The sequence below is a fragment of the Lagenorhynchus albirostris genome, chromosome 6 (genome assembly GCF_949774975.1).
Source record: "Lagenorhynchus albirostris chromosome 6, mLagAlb1.1, whole genome shotgun sequence".
Lineage (NCBI taxonomy): Eukaryota > Metazoa > Chordata > Mammalia > Artiodactyla > Delphinidae > Lagenorhynchus > Lagenorhynchus albirostris.
Window position 1 is genome coordinate 51232656 of NC_083100.1, and position 26497 is coordinate 51259152.

The 26497-nt window shown below is 35.9% G+C and overlaps 1 protein-coding gene across 4 annotated transcripts in view; it reads right to left on the reverse strand.

Moving 5' to 3' along the window:
* The window catches only part of PPP1R1C (protein phosphatase 1 regulatory inhibitor subunit 1C), a 133361-nt gene that overhangs the window by 106537 nt on the left and 327 nt on the right, over positions 1-26497 (reverse strand). For all 4 annotated transcript variants that reach the window (XM_060152516.1, XM_060152515.1, XM_060152517.1 and 1 more), the window contains exon 2: positions 24911-24971. In XM_060152516.1, coding sequence (XP_060008499.1) covers positions 24911-24971 — 61 coding nt within the window. The remainder of the gene's footprint in view (positions 1-24910; positions 24972-26497) is intronic.

A 26497-nucleotide genomic window follows, 5' to 3' on the forward strand; every position in this document is an offset into this window, starting at 1 on the left:
ACAAAGCATGGTGCCGTTGAATCTCCTAGAGGCTCGGGACTGAGGGTGGCTACAAACTGAAAAAAAGATGTGCCTGGTGGTTAAAACAGCTCAAAGTAGTAGCAGCTGTGCCCAGTAAAAATAATGAGAAGTGCTACACATGTGATGCTTCACCCAAGGGTGAAATATTTGATTGGGGAAAGCACTTTGCATGGGGCTTGAGGGAGCACATTAGTAGATAATGGCTACCACACAAGGGAATTTAAGAATTGTTACAAATAAGATCATATCTATAGCCATAGACTGGCAAGACCTAGGAAAATACGAGTTGCATCTATGATGGTATAAACCTCTACTCTGTTAAGGAATCTCATTTTTAAATAGTCTATCATTGGGTTTTATTTTTGAAGTTGGGTTTTTGTGTATAAACGTATTATCATGGCACAAATATGGTTATAACTATAATATATAATAACAACGTATCAGTAACGTACATGTCGCATACACTATATAAATTTGTGTAACGTATTATAAAGTAGCTACATAACCATTACTTTTACATTATGACTACATTTTGATCACAAAATTATTTCCTTCCTCCAGATTTCCCAGTTCCTCTACTACCCACACCTGGAGTCCTGCTTTACTCTCTTAGATTCATCATCTCACACCCATCCAGGCAGTCAGTTCAGGCAGCTGATTCATTTTTCTCAATGTCTGACGTTTGTCTTTTATAGTCCATTACTTCACCATCCTTCAGTTTAGATCCTTCTCGCTTATTCCTGGACTCTTCCATTGGTCTCCCAGCTGACCTTCCTGCCATTCCTCGTTCCATACCGCATACTGCAGGACTGAGCTTTATTTGATGCTCATGATGCTCACATCATGCTCTAGCTCATACAATCCCGGTAAACTTCAGAATTTCTCATCCCGCCCCTCCACACGCTGGCTTCCACATACATAAATTTTCACTGATCTCCTATAACCATCAGTTCCAATCCAATTGACCTGAGTGTTCATCTTCACATGTTCTACCTCCATGATTTTCCACAAGCTATGTCTGTAATGAAACTCCAGCTCCTCTATAAAGTCAGTTCTACAAACATCAGTCTTCTGAGAGTTCTCACTCCTCTGAACTCTTAGAGCATTTACTGCTGACATCATTCAATAATGAATCATCTTCTGTCTCACTGTAATTCCTTTGTTTTTTCTTTCCTCTATTAACTGTTCTCATTTCCTTGTCTTGTTTCCTAAAACTAGATTATAAGCTCACAAATCAGATCCTTGCAATCTATTTTATCTAGCACACCTAATACAAAAACTGGGCTCAGTAATTAACATTCTCAATATTTTTATTTTGCCTTAATTTAGATAGATCATTATAGCCAAGAGGTATAGTGTTAAGTCATTTTTTTCACATTGTTGTCACTTTTTTCTTTAACTATTTAAGAAAATAGGATCACAAAGATAAAATTTGAGGAAAATCAACTGATTAGTCTGAATGGACATAAATTCTCAAAAAACTTAAACTATAACCATGTTCTTTTACTGACATTAATTTAGAATAATGACCATTCATCAACATAAATAGCACATTGTTTTACAGTGCAAAACAAAAGAGCATGGTTTTTCTTCTTCTGTTGACATCCCAGAAATTTAGAATTTTAGTGTCACACATCTGTTTTGGGACTACAAAGGGACTGCAGTATGATAGTTTCGAGGAAAACAACGTGTTCCATAGTAAACTATTAAATACATGGAGGTGAATGAATGTATTTTGCCAAATAGAACACTAAGAAGTGCTCCAATGAAGCAATGAGCAATTTCCACTTTAGGGGTCTACCTAAGACTTATGAAAACCTCCACCCAGGCCCCCAGCTTTCTTCTTTTTTTTCAGTTGCCTTTTTCTCCCCCCCCCACAGCTTTATTAAAGTATAATTGACAAATAAAACTTCTTCATTCCATCCTCCCTTCCCCTGAATGTGAGTGATGATGTATGCATGCACACACACGGACCTGAACGTTTTATCCTTGATTCCAAACATGCATAAAGGTTTTGCTTTTCTCTTCTGACATTGGTCATACCTCAAATCTGCTCTGTTGAACAAACTTCCAGTATCATCCTTATACTCACCTAGCATCTAAACCCTAGCCAGACCATGATTTGTACTTAGCCTTGACTCTGAAAGCCCATGCTGGTCTCATCTCCTCAAGGATAGATAGGACACTCCTTCATTTTATGTATGAGCAAACAAATGCCTAGAAATGTTTATCAACATGTTAAGCAAATTGGAAACAGACATAGACTAGAATTCTATTGATTGTATTGTTCAGAAAATGTAAAATATTAACTCCAGAATGTGTTGACATATCTTGATTACATATATTTATATACATATATGTACATATACATTTGCATATGATATGTACATATATTTGTATATATATGGCTCCCAGAAATGTAGTTTTCTTACTCAGCTTATTAATTTATGGCTAAATTCATACTAAATGAATACATAAATAAATAACCTAAAAATGAAGTTAGTCCACTTGGAACATCAACCTTTAGTGGAAACATAAAATCTGTTCGCCTACCAGGTATTTGGCAAAGACTTCAAAGATGGCTAAACCTCTTCAAAGATGGGTAAACTATATACTATCATGTATTTGTGATGACAAGCAAAGGTTCTTTTTGGATCATGGATGAAAGTGAGATTAAAACTTTAGTTTTATAATTGGAAATTTGGCTATGAATCACACAAACTTAATATTTTAGGGCCCAGCCTACTAAATGACACAAAAGTTGAAGAGATGTCTAACTACTTTTAAGTAGTTAATAAAAGGAGAAGTACAATTGACCATATAATCAGAAACCCAGATTCTTACAGTTAATTATCAGAAACAAAGACAAAATTAGATACTTTGACTAAATGATGCCTATGGTTAAAGAAGCTAGACTATTAACATGCTTTAGCTATAAAAATAGTAATCAGTTTCTCCTTCAAATATGTATATTATCTCCTTAAAAATGCCAAATCAATCAAATTTTGTTTAAAATGAAAAATGCAAACCATATATCTGATAAGGAGTTAATATCCAAAACATGTAAAGAACTCATACAACTCAATAGCAAAAAGATAAATAACCCAATTAAAAAATGGGCTAAGGACCTGAATAGACATTTCTCTAAAGAAGATACAAAAGGCCAACATGTACAAGAAAAAAATGCTCAATATCACTGGTCATTAAGGAAATGTCAATTAAAATCATAATGAGATATCATATCACACCTGTTAGAATGGCCATCATCAAAAATATGAGATAACAAATGCTGGCATGGACATGGAGAAAAGGGGACTTTTGTGCACTGTTGGTGGTATTGTAAATTGGTACTATGAAAAACAGTATGAAGGATCCTCAAAAAATTAAAAATAGGACTACCATATGATCCAACAATCCCACTTTTGGGAATATATCCAGAGGTAATAAAAATACTAACTCCAAAAGATATCTGCACCCCCATGTTCATAGCAGCATTGTTTACAATAGCCAAGACATGGAAACAACCCAAGTGTCCACTGATGGATGAATGGATAAAGAAGTTGTGAAGAGATATATATATATATATATATATATATATATATATATATATATCTCATTCCATTATATATTATATTTTATATTATATTATACATAATGGACTATTATTCTATTATTAAAAAATGAGAAATCCTACCATTTGGGACAACATGGATGGGCCTTGAAGACATTATACTAAGTGAAATATGTCAGACAGAGAAAGACAAATACTGGATGACTTCTCTCATATGTGAAATCTAAAAAAAAATTTTTATAAGAAAACAAAAAAAGAAAAGGAAAGGAAACTAACATTTCATTAAGAAACTCCCATGTCCCAATAACTGTATAATTTCGTTTAACCCTCATCTCATACTCACATAAGATGAATAGCCCTGTACTATTTTCCAGAGGAAGAAACTGGGTTTGAAAACTATTGTCACTTTTATTGGATCCCTTAACTGTTGAGTGGTAAAGCTAAGATATAAATCCACATCTACCTTACTCCAAAACCCTTATGCTTTGCTCTACTAACTTCAAAGGTAAACTTATCGCAAAAGTACATTTTCTAAGTTGTTTTTGATTGAAAACCATCAAGAATTTAATAAAAGCATTTTTTAAAAACAGTGAACATATGTAATTGTAAAGTGTTAGAGATGAGAGTGTCCTTTGAAAACATTGAGTCTGTCCCTCTTTACCAATTTGCCTTTACCAAAGGCATAGGCATTGACTTGGAGGGCCTATCCTATATCATAATATATATCAAGCATATCATAATGCACTCAGCTCACATCAAATATGATCTGTTTATAACTACATTCTTTGAGTTGCAAATAACTAGCTGACACTATATTTTATAGACATTTATGCAAATACATTGATTTATATTTTGAAATATTTATAAATACACTAAATCCATTTAGAATTTTCAACCCTACATTTTTCAATAGGTCCAGATAAAATTCATAGTCCTAGGGCAATATGTGTTTACTGACTAATGGAGAAAAAAAATGGCACTGAGAAAAGAAAGGAAACATGCTTTACCAACGTTAGTTGGTTAGTGGAAGACAGGACAAAAGCCCCTATTACCCAGGGTTCTTTTATTTCCATCATCATATGCCTCAATGTGGCATTATTTTCAAAAGCGTAGGATTCTATACAAAGCATTATGTACAAGGCAGATTTGGGGGTCTATGTTAAGTGGTCTCTCCTGTGAAATTCAGGCTTTGAATGGAATTTTAATTGGGTATTAAGTGACATTTGGATTTTAAAGGAAATGTAACTAAGGTAGTAGTAGTAGTAGTACCGGTACTGGTATTTTCTAAATAAAGAAGCCATAATATGCAGTCACAGGATAATGGAATACCATGAGCATTCAATTATGCATTGTGTTAGAATATGTATGTAGATAGACAGTGTGTGTGTGTGTAAATCCAACAATACCTATAAAAATTGTTAAATTTCAATACAGGGAAAGGATTAAAGATGTCATTTCATCAAATCTCTTCATTTCATAGATACAGAAAATGACACTCAAAGACATGAGGTGATTAACCCTTCCATATAGCCAAATCATGGCAGGCTGGAAATAAAAATCCAGATTTCCTGACTTCCAGTACACAGGTTATTGTGGGGCTTTTTTGTTTATTTGTTTGTTTTAATTTTTCCCATGTTGCTACCACATAAATAAGGTAACAAAAAGCAAACAATTTCTATAGATGGAACACAGTAATATAGGCAACCACCTAACCAGTGTTCCTTGTAGACAAGGAAATTCCTCATTTGGAAGACCAATTCCTCGTTTGGAAGACCACCATGATAAGTACTCTGCAAACCATTAACCAGCAGTGAGAAGCCAGCTTAACCCGTTCACATCCTGATACTGCAGTGTTTCTTCAGCCCATGGTTTTCACTTTGATCATTGCTCAAAACGTTAAGCTTATTGCTTTATTGTAATACCTCAAATAGCTCAGTAATGCCTCAAGTGTAGGGTTGGGTTTCAACTTCTTTGTGTTTCACTCATAATGGCACATGGCTCCATGTGCATGTTTCAACACATCTGCCTTATAAGAGGAAACTACTTAAAACTCAAGGCCGCTGTTAATAAAAGAAAAGATTAGACAGAAAGAATGCCAGGAAATTTTAAAGATGATTTTAAAATTTGTCCATGCAATTTTGTTCAAAACTGTAACCACATTCAACAATAATATTTATCCTTCAGTCCTGAGAACCAATGGGCATCACCAGCAGACGTAGACAAACTGGCCAAAGCACCACCTTTTTTTTTTTTTTTTTTTAAATTTTAAGTCTTCTTGTTCCGGCAATGCTCTAGACCATCTGATTAACTTGAAATCCACTTTTAGTCTCTCTCATCTAATCCTTATTTTCTAGCTAAGAAATTGAAAGACAATGTTTTTTAAGTCTTCAGAATGTTCCAGTGAAGATCAAAGTAAATGTCTTTAATCTTTCATAACCAAAGCCTTACTTCCAAATAGCATTGTTTTTATTTTGTTTAGTAAAATCTTAGGCAATAAAGCAGGTATTAGGCCAGACTTCCTTTCAGTGATTTTTAAATTGCCAGTACCTAAATTTTAACCAGTGGTCTTTGGGGACACTTCCTCCCCAAATCAATAAAATGACCATCAGACATAACCAATAAGTACAATGACTAGATTGGCAAGATTTCCAGTTGAGGAAGGAAAAGAGCACATAACTCTTTGCTTCAACAATTTCCAAAATATTAATATTTTACTATTGCTGTTATTGGCTCTGAGATGCTATAATGTAAGACATTTTCATTCATTATTTTCATCTTTAAAACAACTCAGTGAAGTAGATACTATTAGTTACATTTTGTATGTGAGCAAACTGAAGCTCAAAGAGGATGGGTGACTTGCTTAAAGTCACAGAACTAATAAGTGGCAGAGTTGGGATTCAGGCCTAGGTCTTTCTGTTTCCAAAGGTTATACCTTTTGATTATACCATACTTCTAGAATACAGTTTTTCTAAGATTGAGGTGGAAAGGACTGAGAACAAGAGAATGATAAAGTAGATAGTATAGTCAGGCATTTGTTTGAGACTTGAAAATAATGGCATAGGGACTTCCCTGGTGGCACAGTGGGTAAGAATCTGCCTGCCAGTGCAGGGGACACGGGTTTGAGCCCTGGTCTGAAGATCCCACATGCCGCAGAGCAACTAAGCCCATGTGCCACAACTACTGAGCCTGTGCTCTAGAGCCCACGAGCCACAACTACTGAGCCCACGTGCTACAACTACAGAGCCCGCACACCTAGAACCCATGCTCCACAACAAAGAAAAACCAGTGCACCACAACGAAGAGTAGCCCCTGCTCGCCACAACTAGAGAAAGCCTGCACACAGCAACAGACGCAGCATAGCCATAAATAAATAGTCAAAAAAATAATCCTCTAAAAAAAAAGAAAATAATGGCATAAATAACAGAAATGACAGAAATTACATGTAGTTATATGGCGAATAACAAATACACTTACAGATTGAAACAATTTGCTGCATCTAACTTTATAAATCTTAAAAACTTCCAAGATCCATACTTAGATAACTTGTTCAGCCACACATGCTCATTTGCTAAATATTGAAAATGAGAAGTATATATAATTCATCAAAGAAGAATTTAAGATTTTGCTCCAGTTGGACTTTGAATTTAAATAGATGTGTTGAACTGAGGCCATACAGTTTAGGATTAGCTATTCCTTGGAGCCCATGCATACGGAACAGTCGTCAGACCGAGGATAACACCCACGCCCCGGATTGTCTGGCAGCAGGTTAGTGACTCAGCAGATAAGTAGATGTGAGTAGCTGAGCAGAATTGCTTGGCTAATAATGTATGTGTTTAATTGGAGACCTTTAATGATTAAGAGCAATTATTGTTTTTCAGGTAGTTATACTGAGCCTAAAGTAGATATATTGCCAACATTATTAAGGTAATAATTACTAAGTAAACATTTCCTTTTTATAAGAACATTGTGTTTACTCTTAAAGGGCTCTAGAAAATTGGTTTTTAATACTAGTGGCTCCATTATTGAGGCATTACTTCCAGGAATGTTATGAATATTTCATATGGAATTTGAATGAGAGCTGTCTCTTTTATCCACTGTATCCAAAGTAATGTGTTCCATTCTGAACTCATCACCTTTCCCCACTCCCCTCCAAATGTGCACTGTGTTTTTAGGAAAGGCTCCAGCATCTATAGCCATAACTCAAACTTCTTTGTTATTACCATCTCCCTCTCTGCCATCCAATTAATCAGGTCCACTGACTTCCCATGCACTCAGACCTTCTGCCTCCTATCCATTTTTTATCTGCAGCCACAGGGACCATTTCAGAATAAAATTTGAGCATGTGAGCTCTCCTGCTTAAAACCATTTGGTGGGTCCTAATCATAACTCCTTTAAAATGTTTGTGATGCTCCCCAACATGGTGCCTGCCTAATCTCCACCCCTACCCGATGCCACTCCACACTGCATCATACTGGACTCCTCTCACTTCCTTGAATCTGCAGTGCCTTGCCCTGCTTCTGAGACTTTGTCCCTGTTTTCCCCTCTGTCTTGAATAGTCTCCCCTGCTTTTTCCTTCAGGTTTCAGCACAAACATCCTTCCTCCATTAAGCCATTATTGACTGGGCTATGTGTTCTGTGTGCTTCTAAAGTATCCTATGTTTCTGCTACCACAAACCCCATCACCTTTTATTGTGAATCCTCGCGTTTTTTAGATATATATATGGCACTGGCCTGTAGTCGATGTTCAGTAACTAACAGTTAAATGAGTGAAATTTGGGTACTATGCTAAAAAATATGAGTATCACTAGGGAGCAAAATGGTGAGATTTCTGAAAACCATATCACAATCATAAAGATAAATGTGAGTATAGGATTAACAGATAGAAACTACTATACTAAAATAGATAAGCAATAAGGATTTACTGTATAGCACAGGGGACAATATTCAATATCTTGTAATAACCTATATTGGAAAAGAATCTGAAAAAAAAATATATGTAACTGAATCACTTTGCTGTACACCTGAAACTAACACAATATTGTAAATCAACTATATTTCAATTTTAAAAAGATAAATGTAACTGAAAATTTTAGTCAAGAGAGAACTGAGGGTAAACGAGATGCCTGTCCCCAAACATATGAAGTGTTCTCAGTTGGAAGAAGTATTACAGTTTTTCTGAAATCCCTTTAGAAGAACATACCAAGATCAGTAGTTGAAAGATTCAAGAAGGATATTCCAACTAGATATAAGGCATAACTTTCTAACAAATAGAGCTGTCCAGTCATAACCATGATGCTTCAAAAAGAGCTAAACCTATCACTGGAAATGGTCAAGTGGAATCTGACTAATCATCAACTGGGATCCCTAGAGAAAGTAATCCTGCATAGAGTTGAGACCAAAATAGAACCAATATCATGGCTTTTACCCATTTTACTGCATCTTTCCTTTGCTTGTCAAAAATAATCCTTTCAAACAAAATTAATGGAAGAGGATGGTTTCAGTGGAAATTAGGGTGGCTATTGAGCATTCCTTTTTTCAATGATTAATTACTCTTTTATCAAGTCCAAATAATAAGGTTTAGTTTCAGAAAAAAAAAAGTGGCAATTCAACAAAAATCATAGAGGTTGACTTGAGTTTATTAGGTTGGAGATGTCACAGACTGAATGTCCAGCTGTAGTAGAATATAGGAAAGTTGTGAATTTACACTACTACCTAACTGAACTCTACTTAGTAGTATTTTTTCAGCTCTGAGCTGCTAGAAGCTATAGTTTTGATAAATGTCCATGTCCAGAAATGAATGAAATGAGATAAATCTGAGCATCTTAAAAAGCGTAAGTATTTAGTAAAATAAAGTAGTGGTGAGGGCATTCTAAGTAGGAAAAATTTTTCTTTTTTTTTTTTTTAATAAATTTATTTATTTATTTTTGGTTGTGTTGGGTCTTTGTTGCTGCTTGCGGGCTTTCTCTAGTTGCGGTGAGCGGGCGCTACTCTTCGTTGTGGTGTGCAGGCTTCTCATTGCAGTGGCTTCTCTTGTTGCAGAGCACGAGCTCTAGGCATGCGGGCTTCAGTAATTGTGGCACATGGGCTCAGTAGTTGTGGCTCACGAGCTCTAGAGTGCAGGCTCAGTAGTTGTGGCGCACGGGCTTAGTTGCTCTGTGGCATGTGGGATCTTCCAGGACCAGGGCTCGAACCCGTGTGCCCTATATTGGCAGGCGGATTCTTAACCATTGCACCACCAGGGAAGCCCAGGAAAAAATTTTCTATTCAAAGATTTAAGGTGGAAATTGTTAGAGAACAAGTAGCCAATCTTGTCAGAGACACAGGTTCAGGCCTAGGAATAAAGTAGAGTTGGAGAATTTGGTTCAACCCAGACCGTCAAGGATCTTGTATATCAGGCTAAGGGATCTAAGTGTTATTCCATAAGGAGCAGAGAGGAGCAAATGCAGTGAAATACAAGAGTACTGTTTGGAAAAGATGAGGCAAGAATATGTAGCATACATCTCAAATATAAGCACAAATTACAGAGGACTTTATCACAGTAGTTTAAAATGTTGACAATTTACGTACTTCTTTTTCATTCTGATGTGTTGATACTTGTCACAATGTCATTAACCACCACCCTTCTCTCCAAAGGAAGCTCCTTACTATTTTTGTCCCATAGGACAAAATACAGATCAGTCCTGTCCAGTAAGATGATTGATGGCATATTTTGGGGTTATGTACAGATACTCAGAGTGAGCTTATAAACAGACTTTTTTTCGTATATGCTTCCAGCTACCAAATGTTTGGTGGCAATTAGTATGAATATTTCTATATTTGTAATTTGGATTTGGAGTGTTTAAAGCATGTAAATCAGTCTAGGTCATGAAGCACATTAATAAACTATTAAAAAACAAATAGTTTTTAGTTCTTTGAAATATCATTTTGGTGCTTTTTTTATCTTAGTAACTTTTTTCTTCATCAAAACATTGAACCAAAGTTATTAATAAAAAGCAAAGTCTACGTACTATACTTTAAAAGCAAGGAATCATTCATTTTTACATAATTACATTATTAATAAAAACATAAATCTGATGACTTACATACAAATGATGTTTTACGTGTTTATTATTTTGTCTTGTTTTGTTTCGGTTTGCATATTTGTATGTTTGTTTCCTTAGCATGTAAGATTTGGAGTAGGAAGTCATATTCTATTTCTTCTCGATTTATTTTGTGTCAAAGTTTCAAGTTTACTTCATATCTAAGAAAGCTGTTTTCTCATAAGGAGTTTGATGTTAAAGCCTTTCAGATTTTTCACGGCAGTGAAATGTTAAGTCTATAGCTTAAAAAAAAAATGAGGTCGATTCCTCATTTTCTCGCTGCTACACAGAAAAATTTAATATTAAAAGAGAAAAAATCTCAACAGAAAATGGATTGTGGTATGTCTGGAAAATTTGCCAAGAAGAATGTCAAACTAAGTTAGAAATGAGGAAATGGAGCTGATGCCTGTAATGAGCTTATTTTGGCGTGATATACCAGCAGTAGCCCATAATGATAGACATGTTAATACGTACCCAGATAACAGGAATACGTAAAACACAAATTGTATCTGACTCAGTCAGAAAATAATAAAGCAGCTGGAATGCTGTAATGTGAAGCTAAATACAGATATGTTTGCAAATAATTCACTGGGGCCAAAAGTAATTTGTTTCTATGGTTTCTTTGTGTAAAAAGTGAGGGAGAGGAAGAATAAGGTGCAAGGTCCACTCTAAAATTATTTTTCGTGCAGTCATTAAGTTTCACTTACGTACAAATCTTGCAAACCAATCAAATGGATTTTTCAGTGAAGTTGTATAATTTTAAATGCTTTTGGTAAGTAATGAACTGTTTGCTTTCCAGTATTGGCTGCAGGTTACTAACTCTTCCCTGACAGCTTATTGCTAAAGAAAAGAAAATAGTGGAAGGAAAATTACCAGGTAAAAGATTTATTTCACTATTCAAAGAAAATGAAAAGAAGACCTAGCCCCTATTCATCTGGTCACATATGTTAGCATAGAAGGAAAGTATCTGGCCGTTCATTCAGTGCATAAAGACTGCTGCTGTTTGCTGGTATTGAATTGAACTCTTGAACCCCTATATTTTTCTAAGAAAGCAGACAAATTGATTATATATTCACTTTCCCACCATTACCATTTTACTGACATTTTAAAATCAGGTTCAAATAATTTAAAGACAACCAAAGAATAAAATTAATCATTAGGCAAAACATACTCAGGCTTTAAATTGTCCTGTAAAACATAAGAAATCCCAAAATCATCATTATGCAAAATTGCCTGTGTATCCACAGTCACCGGTTGCCTGTGGTGTTTAATTCAAAGCATGTCTATACGAAAACAACACAACTAGCTCAAGTCCTCTACTACTAAAATGTATCCTTGCTGAGATGATTCCAAGAATTTTGTTCATGTTGTGTGTTACAGAGCAAAGGCCACTTTAAGTTATTTCCATAAATATTTAATGTAAGAACTCATGACGATCCAGTGAGTCATCATTTGTAGGTACTTGTGAGATGTTAGGATGGGGATAAACTTTGTGAAATAATCAGGTTAGTTTTAAATGGTCTCTATTTTCCCTCCATAGTAAGGCATCTTTCCAGTCATTCTCCCAGATCCTCGGAGCCCTTTTCCGCAGCCCTGATACCCAGGGAATACTTAACTAAAGCCTGATACACACGGAAGGGCCTTGTGACCCAATCTTTTTTCTCCTGACTCACATCAAAATTTATTAATTCTGGGACTTCCCTGGTGGTCCAGTGGTTAAGAATCCACCTTCCAATGCAGGGGACGCAGATTCGATCCCTGGTCGGGGAACTAAGATCCCACATGCCTTGGGGCAACTAAGCCCATGCACCACAACTACTGAGCCCCCGAGCTACAACTACAGAGCCCACACACTCTGGAGCCCACATTCCACAACTAGAGAGAAGCCTGCGTGCTGCAATGAAGAGCCCGTGCACTGCAACAAAAGATCCTGCATGCCACAACTAAGACCCGACACAGCCAAAAAAAAAAATTATTCTATAATTCATTTTTTCAGGGCATTACTAGGTGACAGAAAGTCATCAACAATCAGTGGGAGCAGGGAGTAAATGAGTTAATGGATCCAGTGACTTGTTACTTCTCCTGGAATAAAGTCTTCCAGCTGGAGTGGTCAGTGAAGGTTTCATATAAGAAGGGGGGTTTGATTTGAGTCTAGGAGGATACGAACTACAGTTGATGGGAAGGGAAGACGACATCCCAGTATATGTACAAATTGGTCATGTTCTTGGTCAACTAGGATCCAAATGTAAACTGTTAGCCCTCCAACTAATGTTTTAAGTTAAGACAATTAGTTTTCTTAATAAGTACAGATAAATAGGCAAATGGACACATGCATAAATAAAGAGGTCTAACTCTAAGACTGGAATAATGGGTAAGATTTATATTTCTGTTTGGCAATCTGATTTTTTGCTTATATAATAAAAAATCTAGTATTAACAACTCTGAAGTCCTCTTATCTAATAAATTATCCAAGAAAAGAAAAAAAAGGTGTAGAATTACCACTCTAAAACAAACTCACGTTGGAATAGAAAGAAGTACATTCTGGTGTCATATCAAACAGAATCTCACTTGGCCAAGCTACAACGAAGAACTTGCTTATAATTGCTTCCATGAGGAAGACAGAAATAAAATAGTAAGGGTATGACGTTGCTTATTTGTAGAGAGAAAAGTGTTATTAATGTAGTGGAAAGCACACTGACCTTGGATAGACAATGTGTGTTTAAATTTCAGACCCACTAATATACTAGCTTCTTTGACATTGAGCAGCTCATCTATCACGCTTTTTCTAAAATGGAGGTTATAATATTCATCTCACAGAGTTGCTGAGGATATATATGTTATAAGTGAAATCGGTTTGCAAATTAGAAAACTACCAAAGGTGAGATACATTACTATCAACCTCTTTAAACTTGCCTTTGAGCTTATATGGTTTTTAAAAATTATTTTATTTGTAGCTTAGAGGTAATTTTGTCTTTTAGGTCCTAAATGTACTTCAAAATGTATTTTACGTATGTCCCTTATACTGTAGCTGTCCATATAAACATTACAGCTGGTGTTTGCCTTGATTCTAATGATGTCAGTGGACTGCAGAATTAGGGTATGAAAATATCTTCAGCTGTCTCCAAGACCTTGAGCAAAAAGGTGCCCTTCATTGGCTAAGTAACGCAGGAATTCTGGGCTATTCACAAAGTAAAATGACCTGTGGTAGAATTTGAGATGAGACATTTTAGCTCAATCATTCATGACATTTTACTTCACTGAAATGTGTTGGTGAGTGGGTCTCTGGCATTATTTCTTGAAAGCATTTTAATCGTTGGGGGCAGGTGGGCTGTATTTAGGATCCGTGAAGGGAGAGTGGATAATCCTTAGAGTGCTTTGGAAAGCAAATCTAGTCTGAGTCTGTCCTGCTTAATCGGAAATCGCTGCCCATTTTCAATAGGAAGGTACCTATGGCAAATGAACAAAGTTCCTGTTCAGCCTTCAAGCCCTCCACCAAAAATAAAGAAGGAAATAGATATAAAGCTGCAGTGCCAGCCATAATCTAACACAACTATTTTCCTTTCTTCTGTTCATTTTTTAAATCTCAACTTTAGTACAGTTATCAACAATTTGTGTAATAAAGACTCCATAGACTACGGTGGAAATGACTGACTTATTTATTTTTAAACATCTTTATTGGAGTATAATTGCTTTACAATGGTGTGTTAGTTTCTGCTGTATAGCAAAGTGAATCAGCTATACATATACATATATCCCCATATCTCCTCCCTCTTGTGTCTCCCTCCCACCCTCCCTATCCCACCCCTCTAGGTGGTCACAAAGCACCGAGCTGATCCTGTGCTATGTGGCTGCTTCCCACTAGCTATCTATTTTACATTTAGTAGTGTATATATGTCCATGCCACTCTCTCACTTCATCCCAGCTTACCCTTCCCCCTCCCCCTGTCCTCAAGTCCATTCTCTACGACTGCATCTTTATTCCTGTCCTGCCCCTAGGTTCTTCAGAACCTTTTTTATTTTTTTGTAGATTCCATATATATGTGTTAGCATACAGTATTTGTTTTTCTCTTTCTGACTTACTTCACTCTGTATGAGACTCTAGGTCCATCTACCTCACTACAAATAACACAGTTTCGTTTCTTTTTATGGCTGAGTAATATTCCCTTGTATATATGTGCCACATCTTCTTTATCCATTCATCTGTCGATTGACTTACTTAAAGCAAGAAGTAGGAATAATGTGCACATTATGATGAAACCTAATGAGCTCATCATAAGACAAGTTTACGTGCCTTACTCTTCTTCTTAGCTATGGCTAATTAAAAACTGGGACAAGTAAATTATATTGTAGTATACAAAGTAGAGCTCATAACAAATCCATTTGGAAAAGTAAAGCTGGCCTAGCCAATCACCCATTATATAATTGTCTGCCAAAACCCTTTCACACAGATTAGGATGGGGAAAGAATAAATCTCCCATCAGTCGCGTTGCTAGCATACATCATCTTGCTTCGCTCCAGCAACACGACCAGTGTTGGAATTGCCATGATCCGTGCTTCACAGAATTGGAAACTAAGACTCAGATATTCAGTCATGCCATGATTTGACTCTAAGTCATGCCATGTTCATTGATTCTGAAATTAGGGCTCTTAACTCTACACAAAACCACCTCCCAGTGTTAAAGCAATGGAAAAGCAGTTTGCAAGTTACTGTATTCTTTTGGAATAACGCTATAAGTGCCTAGACTGAGCAGAGAAAATAAAAATATAGTGAGATAGATTCAACCTGTACAGAAGAATCAGCAGAAGAGCCATTGATAGGTTCAAGGGGCAAGGGAGAGAGAGAGGGGTTAGAGCTGATTCCAAGGTTGTGTGGTTCAGCAATTAGAGGAATGGAGATACCATTAACAGAAATGTTGAGGTCAAAAGTTTAAATGTTGATTTCAATTTAGGGGACATATTTCAGTTAGACATTGATTTTCAGGTGGTAGTTGGAGGAGCTCACTTTCTGTTTCTAATTAAAATACTTCTCCCTGTATTCATGAATTATGAAAATGGGCACAGGAAACCTCCAAAATGAGAGAATAGTCTTAAAATAACTAATATTCAATAAATGTAACTTATTTTTTTAAATATTCTTCTGATTTAAAAAAATAATTTAACAAATCTCACCATTTGAATCTATGCCAGTAATTTCAATGTTTTTTATTCATGGGTTTTCAAATGTGATTAGTTTTTGATTTATTGGTTTCAATTTCAAAGGGTTAGAAATTTAAATAATAACTATTAGCTTTATTCCATTTGTAACCTGAATTCATGAAGCTTTTCTAGATACTTTGGTAGGTGCTAGCCTTTTTAAAATCAGGTCACTTAGTGCAAGTGGATTTTATTATATGGATAAATAGCCTGTGATATTTTTACACACAGTTGTGTATTTGGCTTATATAAGCATGTGTACATGTGTTTGTGCATGGAAATATCTATTGTGTATATGTGTTCTAATAGTATGTTCTTCAACAGACAGGGAAAAAAAGCATAAACTGATGTTACATTGAGGCAAATTATTCTAAAAATTGGATTCCAAAATAACTGTTGTTCTCATTCTTCCATTTTGTGCACTCAGTTCTATTTTTATGAGCAGGTCAATATGTATTTATATGTAAAGAGTGTGATTATGAAAATTGTTTCCCATAATGAAGGAAAATTGCTCCCAGAGAATGAAACAACAACAACAAACCCAGAAAGATTACAAATTTCCTAGCTTTTCTTAGTTCTCACAGTACTTTTTTCTCAGCATTATTGCCAAGGTTGCACTGTAATTGTATTCTAACCAGACTGTCAAGATATCTCCCTTTGATGATGCAGGTTTTGGCAACTTATTTCACAAATAGCCTTGTTAAGCGCTATAATTACTATATCAAATTACCCTAAATGATACAAAATCATTGAGTTAAATTCAAAGATAATCTTCTTTCCATAACACAGAAAAGACTCATAGATATAGATTTAAAATTTCCCAGCATGTTCAGGGGCCCCTGAAATGCTAAGGAAGATATGAAGAGGATGAGTATGGAGAAGGTAATAACAGCAAACAGACTGGGAGGGAAGAGATGAATTCGGAGGGCCCTAATCCTTGCAGCTGGGACATTTGCTCCAGGACCTTCCTTTCTCTCCACCTCAGGCTTTTTGAGCTCCAGGTAGACTACTTGCCAGGACAATATGTTACATCTGGTCACAGTACTGGTGTTTCAAAAGATAGAATATAGTAACGATATTAACAACAACTTCAAAAGGTAGAATTTCAGGTAGTATGGAAACGGATTTAGGGAGATATTTTCCAGCATCTCTAAAATCTTACCACTTAGGTGCCTCCGTCCCTTACAGTGTTTTTTTCTTTCTTTGTAGTGTTATCTGTTTAATTTGACAGCCTTGAATGGAGCTTGCATCCTCCAATAGACCACGGTACCCTTCCCAGCATCCTACATGGAGCCCAGGCAGGCATCTATGTCACCTGCCTGGACCCTGTGCGGACATTTCAGCTTTAGCCCCTGGTAAGTTCTGCTACCAAATTGTGTCTGGTATTGCTGGAACAGCATCAGATCACTACTTGGTCAAAGTCATGAATAGAAATGGTGGAAGAAAGGATAGAAAATCCCAAAGCTTGAAAGCTTGTTCCTGAGCAATTCTAAAATAAATACATAAATAACCCTTCTCTATTAACTACATAGCTTGGTTAGATTGTTTGTTAGAGATTTGGTAATTTACTGTTCTCCTTGAATATGATTATGAAATAGAAACAATTAGAAAGAGCTGTTAGAAACTTTTTCTAGCTTAAATTTGAAATTGAATGTGCTCTTAAGCTCCCCAGAACAGCTGATTACAGTGCTGTCCATGTGTACTATTATGTAGACACAAAAATGTGCATCTGTTTATTCAATGGATGCAGAATAGCCTTATTTCTAATGAATATATTTTATATTGAGTGAAATCTGGTAGTGTTAAAAAAACAAGCTTTTCAGAGCCTCGTGAACCCAGCTTCCCCACTTTTAATGGACCTTAAAAGGATGAGCCACTTTTTTGGGGTAACACAGGCAGTAAGCAGCCATCTGAGAGCCAGATTCAAGCCTGAGTGATTCCAACACCTCTATTCCTAAGTAGTACATGCCGGCCTCTCCAAAATAAGAGTTGCCATTTATCAAGCATCTAGTCTCTCTACCGTATTTTACAACATTATAACCTAATCACCCAAAACATCCTATGGTAAACATTTCTGCACTGAATTGAAATATATTTTGTATTTTGCCACATGTTGTTGATCTTACTACCAATATATATACATGTGTCCAATTATGCCTCAGGTAGGTTTCTCCATGAGGTCAGGGATGGTGACTTACCTATTTTATCCCCTAGAGTAGCTAACACTGTGCCTTAGCCAGAATAAGTGCCCAGAAAAGTTTAATAGATTGCCATTGGATTTGAGAATATATTTTTTTATCCACTTAAATTTAATAGACCATGGGCATCTAATATCTACTAGATATGCTACTAGTTTTGAGTAGCTGTATCTATGCTACTAGTTTGGAATAAATAGTAAAATTTTAGCTCTGATGCCAATTCTTAAAAGCTTAAAGCCAAAAGATCAAGACAAGTTTTACAAATGTTTCATAGAATAGTGAGCATGATAAATAAATGCCTCTATGTCTTGGCCAGAATTAATCTTACTGTGGTCTGAGCTGTTGGAATTTCTGTTATGACAATTGTATCCTGGTTCATCCAGATGTATTATTCTCTGTTACCTAGTCCACATGTTCCTCGAGGATTTAGAATAAGGACTCAGTAAATACTTAATTGAATTGAATGTATAAATCAATAAATACCTTCAAGAGTTGCAGGTGAGAGGAGAGTATTGGAATAACAAAGCCAAACAATGAATCAGATTAGTTAGGGGAAAGTTTTGAGATTTAAATGAGTCTCAGGCTGCAATTTAAATAAGATTAATTGGAAAACATGGAAAGTGATTTACACAAATGAGTCAGTCTAGGCTGTCTTAAGAGTTGGCAAAGGAACCAAAAGGAGGAACCAGAGGAAGAAAGCTTACCCAGAATATAGCACAGGAATGGTGTATGGAAGGAAGTGAGAGCAAATGGAGTGGAATCAAATGTGAGCAATCAAATGAGAGTTTAATAGATATCACTAAAGGATTTTTATACTCCATAGTCAATCTTCTTTCTTTCCACATACTATTAGGATATGAATTGCATTTTTTTTCCTTTTTTTTGATTGCACCAAGTGGTTTGCAGGATCTCAGTTCCCTGATCAGGCATCGAACCCGGGCCCTCAGCAGTGAAAGCACAGAGTCCTAACCACAGAACCACCAGCGAATTCCCATGAATTGCATTTTTTGATTGGATACAAATCTTTCACAAAGATCTCTTACTTGCAATATATTTTTTCATAACTTTATAGACATCAGTAGCATGCTTATTTTTAAAATATTCCCAAGGACTCATATTTCATGAAAATTATGTTTGTAAACCAGACATGGTGAGTTGAACAAATGCCACAGTATAAGATCCATAACAATTCCATAACTGTGTATTCTTATCCTGATGAATTCGGAATTATGGTACATCTTTTCTCTTATCAAGAACCAATGCCTCATGGGGACACTGTTTGACACCGCCTAATGCAGTCAGGAAGGGAAAAGAGCTGGGCCATCTTCTGATAAGAAAGGCAGGTTTTAGGGCTTCCCTGGTGGCGCAGTGGTTGAGAGTCCGCCTGCCGATGCAGGGGATGCAGGTTCGTGCTGGCTGGGCCTGTGAGCCATGGCCGCTGAACCTGCGCTTCCGGAGTCTGTGCTCCACAACGGGAGAGGCCACAACGGTGAGAGGTCCGCATACCGCAAAAAAAAAAAAAAAAAAAAAGGAAATGCAGGTTTTAGGAGAACTCAGCATGGATATAATGACACAGGGGGATCGCATGTCTTCAGTATCTGTTTGGTTGCAGACACTGTGCTACGCATTTTCTTATACCTCGATGTCCTCTTTTAAAAAGGGGGAAACTGAGCCCACAGAGGTCAACTGCACACCCAATGTCTCACTACCAGAAACCGGCAAAGCTGGAATTCAAACCCAAGTCTTACTCCAAAGGCAGTGCTTTACCTACTACAAACACTGCCTTTCAACATTATGCAGAAGTACCTTAGGGTTATTTTCACCTGCTATAATCCCCACAAGTAGGAAAACAGAGACCAAGAAAAAGGAAGTGAATTGAACCTACCATAATTCATATTTCACTAAGCTATTTCTTATTAAACTCAGTGTAAAAGATGAGCAGTATATGCTATTGCTCAAAATGAGCAAAAGTGGTAATCTTGCTGAAATAAAACAGCACTATTTCATAGTTTTGTAATTTGCCCTTTCATTTTTCTTCCATTCAATTTGAAGATTACACTAGTCCTTTGAACCCTTATAGTATAGCAAACTTTGGCATGACTAAGAACTGGAACCTCATCTTTGGCTCACAATTATTCCTATTGATGGGGCTATTTGGCTGCACAGACTGAATAGTTATAGGAAAATCAGTCAATCAGTTGTACAGTACATGAACCTCTGAAAGTCACATGCATCACTTATCTTTGAAATTTTTTTTTTTTTGGCTGCGCTGTGCAGCATGTGAGATCTTAGTTCCCCGACTAGGGATGGAATCTGTCCCCCCTGCATTGGGAGCTCAGAGTCTTAACCACTGGACCACCAGAAAAGTCCCTGCATTACTTATCTTTAACTCATTCAGCATGGTTTGGCATTCCATAACTTATAGAAGTAAATGCTGAGGAGGAAAAAATAGGCTTTTCTGACAGAAATTCATACCAGTTAAACCTTGAAGAGTCTTCAAACACTGGACCTTTCTTTCTTTTGTACTGTCATTAATGTTCAGAAGGCAAAATAAATGCTGAACAATCAGCGACAATTGTAGATCAGAATGAATTACAGCCATATTCCCAAGGAAGATGAGAAAAAAGAATGAAACAAAACTGTATGGACTATAGGTCCAGTACAGCTTTTACTTGAACACATTTGATTGGAGGTCCCTGCGGGTGACAGGCCCCTCCAGGTGTGGGACTGATGATGTCTTACCCATCCTTAAGAATCCCAGGAAAATCCTCAGTGAGATTCCTGGAACTTGTACTCAGGGTGCCCATTGCCTACCAATCACTCATTTTGTAAAATACAGGGTCTCCATGAAGAGAGACTGTTTGCATATGAATGCCCTAACACTAGAAATAAATGTCCACTTTAACTTGATGACTCTGCAAAACCTCACATCACTGAAAATTTCTGGAGCCTCTCTGCTTTGAACAGCTCAGTCTGAGTCCAGCAATATTCTGTGTCATCCAGTGTCTCAAGATTTTAAATACAGAGCCTTGAAAATCTTATTAGTCAACTTACTGTCAAATTCCTAAAATGCAAGCCTCATTTAGAAAGTCACATGCTACTTCCAGAACGGACTGTGGCTTCTTTTTCAGTGTGTGGAGACAAATAGCCCAATCAACTGGAAATCCCCGTTCTCTTTACTGACTAGACTTACTCTCAAGATTGAAAGGAGATGGTGAGATATTGAATTCATATGTCTCATTATTAAGTAATTTTTAGGAACATGGCCCATGTGAGAAAATGCTTTATTTTTATTCCTCATTTCTAAGAATATTTGGAGCGAAAAGTGTTGAAGAGAAAGTCAGTCTCCCCCAAATTTGGCTGTGATAGGAAGTTCAATAAATATCCCCCATTTTACATTATATGTCTGGTCCCACTTATTAGATGTACAACAAACTTCTAAATGATGCCAGAACTCCTGTGTACTTATCCAAATCTTCAGTAAGCTCCTGGCCTTTTACAGTTCACTCATGTTCAATAGGCATCAGGTCCATTAAACTTAGTTGTAACCATATTGTCTCTGCCTAACAGCAAGTGGAAAAGAATGCATGCCACAAACTTTAATATTCAGAAGGCCTGTTCTAATCTGGCTTTTTACTGGAAGACTGTGTCCAGCGCTAGGCTCCAAAGGCCTAGAGACAAGGAGAATTTGGATAGAGCTCATTAAGGCCCTTATTGGGTGCTGGGAATATTCAATCCAGAAAAGAAGGTAATGAAGAATTGCCTTATGTATTTAAAAAGGTGAGTAGGGAGTTCCCTGGTGACCTAGTGGTTAGGATTCTGGGCTTTCACTGCCGTGGCCTGGGTTCAATCCCTGGGGAACTGAGATCCCACAAGCCCGCAAGTGCAGACGAATAAATAAGTAAGTAAGTAAATAAATAAATAAATAATTTTTTTAAAAAGGTGAGTAAATGAACTTTTATTGACAAAAGTAAATGAGTTATTTTAAAATAAAGTGGGGCATTACTCAAGTTTTTCATAAGAAACTTTTCTAACCTGTAAAATTATTTGATCTCATATTGAAAACTAGTTGTAACTATGGATTCTTCTCTGATATATACAAAATGGAGCAAGTCTCAGGGACTTGGGTCGATTTCTGTATCTTTCATGAAGAAGTGTGCTTAGATTAGGTATTTTCTGAAGTTCTTTCCCAATTCTAAGTTTCTAATACTGGTAGCCAAATAAATATACAGTCTTCTCATAAGCCTACTATTGTAAATACAAGTAATGTTTAAGTAAATCTAGAAATGTGATGAAATAAATTGCAGAAAGTGACATTGCCATTTACTTCTAAATAGAGAAGATTTATATATAGTCATCCCTTTAAAAATATAGAAACCAAACCAGTTAACTACATATTGTACAAGAGTAAAAGCAAATAGTACAAGACGAGACAATGAGACTCTTACTGTATAACCTCAGAGAGGTTATCATAAATAGGCACTTACTCAGAAGATTAAAAATTCTGAAAGATAAGCAGTTTGCTACAAGGTCAAACTGGTAGCCCTAGAAAACATTTGAAAAAGATGAAATTTGTCTTTGGTGCACCTCTACCCCTGCATCTCTGGCTTCTAGTACCTTTTTACTGCCATTGGCTGTTTAGAGTCATTCCAAGAAGCAAACATTGTTTCTGCCCTCTCCACCATAAAGACACACCCTTTGCTTTTAAACTTTTTCAGGTAAGATGCCTTCAATTTAACATTTTTAGTCTTGTGTCCCATTATTTTGAATTAAATTGATTAATCTATGCCGGAGGATATATCCTTAACAGGTTATGTAACTGTTTCCCTCGTGTTTCTACTGCTGAGAATTCTAGGCTGTTGGTTAGAAAGGGACTGATGTGACATTTTGTTGCCCCTGGAATCTTACCAATCAGGTGCCCACCTCATCTATATGTTTACACAGGCAAAGATGAACTAGCAAACAATCTGGATTTACATGTTGAAATATCTTGCTATTTCCTTTATTTCTAATCTAAAATTAAATCATTCTTTCAAATATTCTTTTATAACAGACTATTTCTGCAAACTCCTGAAAAGATTTTTTTTAAGTAAGCCATGTCTAATTCATTTAACAATGATTACAATATACTGATCTTATCATATGAATTTGGAAAGGTTTGTTAATTATGTCTCTGTAATGGAAAATTTAATTTTCTTTGCTTCATTAATTGACAAGAAAGATTTTCAGGGACTTGAATTTTAAAGAGCATTAATGATAGGTGATTCCAAGAATACTCATATGTGTCCTGGGCAATTTCAATAAATTGAAGAGATTTGTTTATTTACCAGGATTTAAAGCTGCACCCGATTTTTATTTGTCAAAGAACACATTGCTTTTGAGGGCTAAAAGCAACAATTGCTTTAACAAGGTCATTTAACAATTAAGTTTTTTTGTTGTTGCTGTTATTTGTTTTGTTTGATAGAGAATGTTCAGATAATATTTGAAACATAAAGAATTGTTGGATAGGAAAGAAGTATTTAGTACAGATGAAATTATGAAGATTCTGTTCTTGTTATATCTTTGGGCAACACTTTTCAAGGTTAGCATAGAGAGGTAAGTTCTAGGACACTGTGGAGAAGTCTGCTACTATGAGCAAAAGGCTGTGATGGAAAATTGCTCTAAAATTACCTCCAATATGAAAAGATTTCATTATTATGTTTATTTACTTCTATTTATTTGCACCTCTTACCAGTTGCGTCTCTTATTCAACCAAATATGTTATATTTATTAAGTGAAATAATATATTTGAAAATGATTTTAAAATGCTATAGCACTTTAAAGATACAGCATCAAATTATAATTCTTTGTTTTCAGCAGGAATAAATTTGCCTATTTGTTTCCCAACAACTGAACATCTTTCTGTATTTGGGCTCCATGACTAATATGCTATTAGAATTTTACTTTCTTATATATGTTTCTCTAATTAGAAAGGAATCTGAAAAAGTCAAAGACTGTTTTGCCCCAGTGTTCTTAAAACGAATCATTCACTACAATCTGTGATTACACTTACTATGTTTCCACTAAACTCTTTTTAGCCACCTTTATTGTTTGTACCTGCAAAAAATCCAACAACAAGTCCTGCCTGGATACAAATTAGTGCCGTGACCTTTGCTGTCTTACTTGTATTTCTAGAAACAGAGCTTAAATGTGAAATTAAAATCACCCCCATTCAATAAGTACATAATGTTTGTGTGTTGCAGATCATAGTCCGTTATCAGGAATAATAATGCAGCTTTACTTTATACGGGAAATGGAGAATAAAACCTCAACAAATGGATGCAACTCTTCAGAATGGCTCCCAAATGGGCAGTGCTGAAAATTGATCTGGTTACTTGTCAATTGCATTATTCAGAGATTACATCAGCATCAAAGCTGTAGCCAATGCTGGCTCATTGCCCACCCCATGATAACCTTTGATTAAAAAACAACTCTGTAAAGATATAAGCATCTCCAGGGCTGCAATTTGAGCTATGAAACCTAATTAAACAACTTTCTACCAGGCTCATTAATAAGCACTGAACCAGATTCTATGCAAACACCTGAACACATGACAGTGATTGCTAACAAAACATTTCATAGCATATCGTCACCAGTAAGTCATTCTAGAGGAAAAGCAGGCAGTTGACTGAGACAGTTTTCATAATATCTATTTCTGATTTTGTTTATGATCCATTGTATAGACTAGCTTATTAGATTATTGCTAACTGAAATCCCAAATTGAAATCTGTTGGCAATGGCATGCTCTTTGATGTTCCTCAAACAATTCTATTCTGTCACATCAGTACATGAGACATCGTGCTTCTTTACCTGGGGGGTTATGTTCATTGAGAATCACAAGTGATGCTGGTGTAGGTCTTCTTTTCCTGATCTGTGAACAACAAAGGCCCAGCTAAGGTCAGAGACTGTCAGACTCTGTTCCAGGTTACTCTACAGCTTGCAAGGCTGTCCCATCCTCATCTTTTCCCAACATAAAGAGCAAATTTCTGGGGGGCACACAGTAGGCGCTCGCTAATTTTATTTTGAATAATAGAAAGCCAGGCAGTAGAACTGTCAGATATTAATATCACCTTCTTTGATCAAAAAGCTGCATTTCCACAGAAAAGAAATAGTTGTATGTAACCAAATGATACCACCGAATACTAATATGCAGTGAAGGTACAGGGATGACTTGCTCATTTTAGTGGCTCTCTTGGAGCCTCATAAATTGATGAAGCTTCCGAGATCCATTACACTTATTTCTAAATGGGGTAAGAGAAGCTTAGAAAACTCAAATTTCCAGCAGGTTAAATTTCACAGCATACGTTCTTAACTTCAATTAATATTATAAACTTTTCTTATTTTCTATAGTATTATTTAGAACAAATTAACACAGAAAGAATGAATATGGATCTTACAAAAGTACATAATTCACTTAAAACTAATAGGTTTGGTGTGGGGGTTTTTTCCCTTATTTTAGGAGTTACAGGAACATATTATGATGAGAATTTCTAATGTATCCTTGATTTTTTAAATATATAAGTAAATTCCCAAATCAGTAGGATAGTGAATAAATTTTAAACAATGATATCTTGTCCAGGATAGAACCAATGCCCCATTCAACATAGATACATGTTCAAGGTTGTATTTATCTGGCTTGAGTTTGGGTGAATCTACTTCAGCTTATCAAAACATCCTAGGAAGTTGAGAGTCTCAGGTTCAATAATTACTTTTAAGACTTTGTATATAATATTTGGGAGAGGATTCAGGAATAATTTAGGGTTTAAGAAATTAATGAATTAGGTAGCAGACCCTATAAATTTGTTTTTGCCTCCTCACTGGTGTAATTTTACCACAAATGATCTTTTGAGTGGTTCCATTGAATCAAGAGTCTAAGTAATCTGAATATGAAAGGTGATACAGTAAACCAATCTCACATGAGAGAGGGAGAGAGATAGAACTAAAGATATATAGACATATTAAACTTGGGAAAAATCCAGGTTGTGTTAAAATACCATTTTTAATACCTGAATAAAATGTTTCTTAAATTATACATATACCTGCGATCCTATAATATATTACATATAATTACTGCTTTGGATACACAATGAAAACATTAAAATGAAACATTAAGCCTGTAATCTGAAATTATACCAAGATTTAATGCTTTCATTGTTAAATGAATAATAATAAATAATTTTATTATAAATAATAAAATAAAAACTTGCTAATTTTGAAAAAAAAAATTGAAGTTTCTCTAAATGTTGAACCTGTTATTTTAATAAGCAAAAGCAAACAGATTTTTGGATCCCAATCTAAACTACTAATATAACCATTTTTCCTTAATGGGTGCTAATTTGTATCACATGAAATGCTGCATTTTAGCCAGTAGTTCCCCCAATGCAACTCAAATACAAG